This window comes from Kogia breviceps, chromosome 8 (assembly GCF_026419965.1).
Source record: "Kogia breviceps isolate mKogBre1 chromosome 8, mKogBre1 haplotype 1, whole genome shotgun sequence".
Taxonomy (NCBI): Eukaryota; Metazoa; Chordata; class Mammalia; order Artiodactyla; family Physeteridae; genus Kogia; species Kogia breviceps.
Window position 1 is genome coordinate 49,021,824 of NC_081317.1, and position 7,425 is coordinate 49,029,248.

The window sequence follows — 7,425 nt, forward strand, 5'->3', positions numbered from 1 at the left end:
TCTGAGACACATTTTGAGTTTCATAGGTTTTGTTAACAGACCTGAGCACATCAAGTATATATAACCTTGTTTCTATACACTTGCAAACAATTTGCCAAGTGGAACCCTGGCTGTCCACAACTGGGAATTGCCTATATTCTTTTGAGAGCTGCCCGTTCCCATTTGAGGGCCTCATGACAGGTGCTCAGCTCCACTCTGTTGAATGTTTCCTTAAGCTTAGAGGTGGGTTAAACCGCTGGTTTCTAAATAAACCCGTTATAGCTTTTCAACGTGCCCCATAAAGCTGTCCCAGAACTTCTCATTGTATTATTATCTGCTTTGAGATTGCCCTGTAAAAGGCAAGGTAACTGGTGGTTGTGCTGGAGACAGGGCGAGGCCGGCTGGGTCCTGCAGTGCCCTGGCCCGCGCCGAAGAGCCCTGGCAGAGCCCGGCCGAGGATACACGCTTTTCCCCCAGCGTTGCCGAAGGGCTGAGCCGCAGGGCGTTCCCCAGGGGCATTGTGTGTGAGCCGGCCTGGAGATCGCAGGCCCAGGGGGGCAGCTCCACCCGAGGAGACAAGACACGCCTCAAACCGGGCAAACTCCCGGCCTCCTCTGGCCCCAAGCCAGCAGCCGCCGCCCGCCACCTCCTCTCCTCCTGCGCTGTTGCCCCGACTGCCCTGCCGGGCCCCGAACTCGCTGGCGCCTGGGCGCGCGGCCCCTCGGCCCAAGGGGCTGGCGGCGCGGTTGGGACGATGTGGCGCATGCGTGGTGGCGCCACAAGGCGCGGGAGCTGCGGCGGAGAGGACAGCCGCGGGCAGGGCTGCCTGGGCCGCGTTCGTGGGGGTGGCGGCAGCGCGGGCTGGCGAGGCCGCGCGGGCGGCGCCCGACAGCAGCTGGAGGAGCGGTTCGCCGACTTGGCGGCGAACCACCTAGAGGCCATCCGCATGCGGGACGAGCGGGACCGACAGAACGCGCGGCTGCGTGAGGAGAACGCCCGACTGCGGCTCGAGAACCGGCGGCTGAAGCGCGAGAACCGCAGCCTCTTCCGTCAGGCCTTGCGGCTCCCCGGTGAGGGTGGTGACGGGGCGTACGCGGAGGCGGCGAGGGCGACCCCGGGCCCCGAGGACGCCAGCACGAACAGGAGGGCTAGGGGCGGCGGCCCCGAGGACGAGCAGGGCAGCCCTAGGGCCCTGAGAGCCCGGCTTGAGAAGCTGGAGGCCATGTACCGCCGGGCCCTGCTGCAGTTGCACGTCGAACAGCGGGGGCCGCGCCCGCGTGGGGACAAGGAGGAGCCCTGTCCACGCAGACCCGACTCAGGCCAGCGAACCCCGGAGCCCGAGCCCGAGCCCTCGGAACCCTGGCTGTAGCCAGAGGCCGCAGCCTGGGGAAGGCGGGGCTTCGCGCGGGCCCCTCCTCCTCCGTTCATGGTTGCCCTCAGCTAGCGCGCGCCTCAGCCGCGCGCTCCTGCCTCCTGCCTGGTTCGGCTACTTCCGGGGGCGCGTCGCGTTCGGCAGGCAGAGGCTGAGAAGGGCGTGGGGCCGTCTGACTCCCCACGTGTACAGATCAATCTTTTCTGGCCCTTGCTCGTTTCCGTGGAGAGAGGCTAGGCAGCGGAGGGGCGGGTTTTAAAACAGCAAGAAATGGGTGCCAGTCAACACGTCCTAATGCCTGAACTTTTCTGAGTGTTGTGAGGATCTGTGGTATTTTTTCCCTCTGTTTTGGTTCTTTGAGGGACGAATAATACATTTTGAATCGGTTGAGTTTGTTCATTCTTCAGTCTCCCAAAACCTCCAGCCGCTCTCTTATGTGGCCAACATTCTAAGTATTTGGTTTGTTAAGTTGGTGTTACTTGGATAGCCTATGAAGCACCACCCTTTTATGAAAAAGGTGATATATATAATTTAGAAACTCATGTCTGCCCTGGCTCTAGTTCTTATACATCTAATATATACTGATTTGTTTACCCCACTCTGCCCGCCTCCCCCAGCCCTGGGAATTTTTAAACTATCTGCCTATAGTAATTCTTTGATTAGAAAATAAATTTGGTGCACTAAAAATAACCTAAAACTCTCCCACGACTATTATTTAAAGTGTGTGAAATGTTTACACGTCTTTAAGAAATATACATGTATGTATATATTATACCTATTTTTAATATCTGAACTTGATTAGCCTTTGTAAACATTTTCTTTTCACTTTATGAAACAGTGATCTTTTAAAATAATCTAAAGATTAGACAGTCTAAACATTTCATAATTTTTATACATTTTAGACTTGACAGCATAGCACACAGCTACTTTGCCTAATATTGCTAATGTTTAAGAATTTTTAAGAAATGATGAATTATATGTATATCAGAAGTCCCAAAACAAAGTGATTTAAGTCTCAGTTGTAATTTGAATGCAGGAAAAAATATGTGATTATCTTAACATATATTCTAAAATCAGTTGATTGTACTTTGTTAATGAATAATACCTTTGCCTAGTAATGAAGAGGATACCATTGTACCTGGTAAAAATCATAGGTGTAAAACGGTGTTTAAGTGGTGGAGAACACTTCAGTTTAAGAAGGCAGAAAACAATGAGAAGAGTTTGTTACAGCTAGAAAAAAATCATGAGTTAGAATGTTTGCTTTGTTTGTGGAATATTCCAGAAGTTTCATAGCATATATTATAAAACAAGTTGCCAAAGAAAATAGTTTTGAGATTTTTTCTAATCCTGGGTATTGAAGACACTTTGTACATTTTGCTTAAAAGTACTTGATAGTTTTGAACATTAAAATCTTCCCCTATGACCAAGAAATATGAGAAGAAACTTGGTGAGAATAAGTAGGTATATGAAAAGTATTTCTATCCCCTTTACGTCATTTTCTAATAGCAAAATAATTAAAACATTTTTAGGAGGCAGTAGGAATTGAAGAATGGAAAAAAGCATATTGGCTTTACTTCTACTTTGGGTGTAAATTAGTTAATCTCCCTACGCCTTAGTTTTCTCACCATTAAAATGAACATACCATCTACCTTAAAATGTTACAAAAATTTTATTGAAATGCTATCTGCAGAATACCTGCTTCAAAATAAGAGATCTATCAGTAAGAATTATAATCCAAATTGTGAAATTTCAAGTGCATATTTTACTGTCACTTTACTTTCCTTCTGTATTTTGTTCCTCTATGACTTTATGGGTATTAGCAGATATGTATATTTCGAATGTGTTGACATTTTTCTCTCCTTTTAAACAAACAGGGGAGATAAAGCCTTTATAATAAGGGAATAATACAAAAAGGTTAAAATATTTCCTGATTGTGGCAACTGGCAACTCAAGAACTAAGCAAAATATTTAGTTTAACTAGTTTTAAACACCCTTTGTTTTAAAATCATGTATAATAAGTATGGTGAAAAAACTTTTGTAATAAGGCACACACACAAATGAGGAATTTTTATGAGCATAATTCCTGAAAAGTCTTAAAAATTCTGAAACCCAAATGCCCCTATAAATGGGTTAAGGCTCAACTTTGTTGAATTTCCCCAATGATACCTGATGAGAAGTATCATGTAGTAATATAAAAGATTTTTTTTATATCAAAATATGTACCTGTTTAAGAAATGGGTAAAGTTGATTTTAGAAAAGTTTTGTCTAAGCTCTAGTTTGATCTAAAATAGCCTAAAACTGCAGATTATCATACTTTGTTACAATGACATTTTCATAACTTCAGATTTGTTGTGCAATGAAAAGAGGGCTTATAATAGAAATGAGCAACAAAAATGTGTGTCATATTAGCAAGCAAATTCAGTGAGGAGGGTTGGCATTTTTTTAATCAGCAATTTTTATTGCTGCTACTCACAAACGTATACCATCTTTATGTTTTTATCTGTAAAAATTAGGATGTAAATCAAAGCAGTATAAAATGGGGTCTTTTGTAGATCACAGAACAAGCTGTCCTTGCTATATTTCTCGAACATAATGAATATTTGAAGAATACTTGAAAATATTCTTCATATTGTTTAGTCTTAGACATAGGTTTGCCAATTTATGAGTATGGCCATGATGAAACTAATACCAAATTATTCAATAAATTAAATCATCAGTATATACTAAATAATTGTTAGCAACATGATTTTGATCCCAGTGCCAAAATACCATTTTCTATTTTGATTAAAGGAACAGATTTTCACTGAGAATTTGTCATAAAATCTTCATGAGTGAATGAAAACACTTATTAATATTTCTCTTCAGTGATTAATTGATCAATTATAAGTTCTAATTTTTCTACTCTAAACTTGCTTTCCTGATATATATTTTACCTATCTGATACAGACACTATATAAATATTTGTGCAATGGAAATATGAACCAAGGAAAACCGATAATACCCACATCTGACTTTATGAGGTTATCGTGCTCAAATTTCAGATTTGAAAGCTTAAACTAAGATTAGCATCTCTTAATGATTTGACTTAAACTATGTTGTGTTTAATCCATAGGGGATTTTGCTTATTAAAAAATTCATATTCAGAATCGACTTGTCAGTATAGTCTTTGCATTATTCATGTTAATTTATTAGACTTTAGAGAAAATTTGAGAAAGACTTTAGAGAAAATTTGAGAAAGGACAGCAGTGAGTTTGTTGGCGCTTAATTCTTGTCCGAGTGATAGGCATTCTACTCTAAAAACTGTGTTCTTAGAGAGAGGAACTTGAACAACAGTCTACTACAGACCTCATACCTGAGAATGATAAAAATTTTCCATGGTGTTTCATTTTTCCAGGTATCCTCACTTTATTTTTGATTCTGTCATTTTAAACTTAAAACCTCCATTGTATTTTAAACTTAATGGGTCTGACTTAAGTTGTGGTGAAGACTCTGTTGCTAATAACCAAGAACCCCAACAATTCAGTGACTATTAAAAACAAGATTTTAAAATCTGGTACGTAAACTTCCTGATTCAGGTGCTTCACGATGTCGGGAAGCTATGCTCCACATGGTCATTCAGGGTCTCAGATTCTTTTTATCATGTTTCTCTACCTTGCCCAAGGTCATTGTTTCATCTGTGTGGTAGAAATAGGTTACTTTCAGGTCCAGATTTCAGCATATGGGAAAGAAAAAGAAAGACTTGGCCAAGTGTGAAAGTGATATAAATTCCCCTGGTCACATTCTGCTGGTAAAACCTTATCACACGACCCATTGACCCTGGCAGCTATCCTGTGATCATAAGAATAGCAGTTCAGAGAGATGAAAGAAAACGTATATCTTAATAAAATCATTGCAGCTCTGGTTATCACACCCAGAGTCTGTCCTACATCTGGACTTCCACTTATCTGAGAAAATACATTTCCTTATTGTTTAACCCAGTTTGAGTTAGGAAATTCTCTTAGTAGGAGTAAAAATGGAATACTATACAGCAGTAAGAATGAATGCTATGATGACACACGAAAATATGGGTGTCTCCCAAACAAAATGTTGAGGAAAAGAGGCCAGACACAAAGAACATAAAATGGACAAAACGTTAATATCTATAACTATTGAGAACTCTTATAAATCAAACAAGAAAAGGGCAATCATCCCAATGCCAAAAAAAGCAAAAGAACTTACAGATCCTTTATATTAGAGAAAAACTGGATAGCCAATAAACTATGGAAAGATTTTCAAATGAATAGTAATATAAAAGTAAACTTAGCTGTTCTATCTCTTATATTCCATAACTCAAATAATCAGCATTTGCCTAATGGCTATAGGAAAAAAATTATAAATCATTCTGAATATCTTTTCCAATGCCGCTTATATCCAAATGCTTATCAAATCTTAAAATTTTTTGCCTCAAAAATGCCTTTCACAATTTTTCCTTTTTCTTCATTCATAATTTTGGGAATAGGTTATCTAAGGACCTTTGTTTCATTTTGCATGAGGTAAACACTAAGGAATGCAAATTTATTTTAATTCAGAGGATAAATTGGTGTATGTACTATTGACCAATAATTTTCAAAGTAGGGTATGAAAGTTTGCTGAGAGCAGGTTAAAAATCTCAGGTCTTCTATTTACATTTATTTTTACCTCATGCTTTTAAAATTTATTCTTTCTGTGTGTGTTCTAGAGTGTTCTTAGTATAGTAAATGATGTACACATTTTATTATGTGCCCAAAAATATTTATAGATCCTGATAGAGTCTAAAGAATACTACACTGGGAGTCCAAAGCTCATTTGCAGAGTTTGTCATTTATTAGTTTTGGACCTCAAGAATATTACTTAATCTTTTTAACATGGAATTTTTCTTAAATAGGAAAATTGAGTAGTAGAATGTATCCAGATATGCATCATAGCTAGGTTTGTTATGAGACTTAAATTAGATATTATAACTAAACTTATATTTTATGCTTTAAAATACAATACTACCAAAGTAAGAAAATTACTGTTTTTGAAAGATAATTTTTCATGTTCCTTGGCTTTTGGGACAAAAAGAATTAGCTATTAAAATTATTTTAGATTTTTGACATTTTTTTTATCTTCACAACTACTTTTTAAGGTTTAGGATTAATTCATCAGAATTTTTCAGTGCGTATCTTTTTGCTTGGCATTTTATACATTTCAAGCAAGAAATCGGGGCAGGTGTGTATCTATCAAGTATAAGGAGGCTACCGAATTAACCTACAAATCCCAAAAGTTATATTAATGAATGTGTGTGCTTCACAACCTTTTCTGAGAAGAATAAAAGCACTTTTATTGAGGCACATTAGCACTACTAATAATTCTAAGACCTGAAAATACCTGACTGTGAAGCTGATTATGTACTCAAACAGAAAGCTATAATCAAAAGGTTTCTGAATCCTCTTCTTCAGCAGTGTTTTTTTTCCCCATATTATTGATGCAGATGTTGAGTTTCTTAACAAAAATGTGAAATAATTGGAGCTGAAGACTTCCTTTAGCCAAAAAGAAATTTACACGTTTTTATTAAGCAATATATTTCATGATGTAATAAATTCCATAAATTATTCTTCTGATGCCAAGAAAGATCCAGCAGCATAAAATAAAAACAAAATGTCCAAAAACAACTCCCAGATATCAAACATTTGCCTTCCAGATCCACTCTATTCTTCTCTACCTTACTCTCTCTTTTACCACATTGCTGGCCTCCCTTGGTCTTTGGGTTTCAGGGCAAGATTGGTTTCTGGCTGGATTTGGCCATGGAAATACTAGCAAGAGGACAGAAGCAGAAAGTATAGTTGGGTATGGGGTTGCTACAGTTTAGCTGCCTCCTGCCTATCAAGGGTCACAGCTCCTATAAGTCTGCCTTCTCTCAGAGTCCTCTTTCTCCAGGTTCTGGTAAGGGCTCTAGCCTCTCACCACTTTTGCCCAAGGGGTGGTGAAGTTTTCCACAGTAGGTATTACTACCTTCAGGGTACTGCTCCATAACCTTTGGTTTCCCTAAACCATATCCAGTTTTTGCAAACAGC

The 7,425-nt window shown here is 39.6% G+C and overlaps 1 protein-coding gene across 1 annotated transcript; it reads left to right on the forward strand.

Moving 5' to 3' along the window:
- Positions 1 to 405: 405 nt before the first annotated feature.
- Positions 406 to 1,738, forward strand: TUSC1 (tumor suppressor candidate 1). The gene has a single exon (XM_059072975.2). It carries the CDS (start codon positions 734 to 736, stop codon positions 1,346 to 1,348), a length of 615 nt encoding a protein of 204 aa, XP_058928958.1. The 5' UTR covers positions 406 to 733; the 3' UTR covers positions 1,349 to 1,738.
- The last annotated feature ends 5,687 nt before the right edge of the window (positions 1,739 to 7,425 follow it).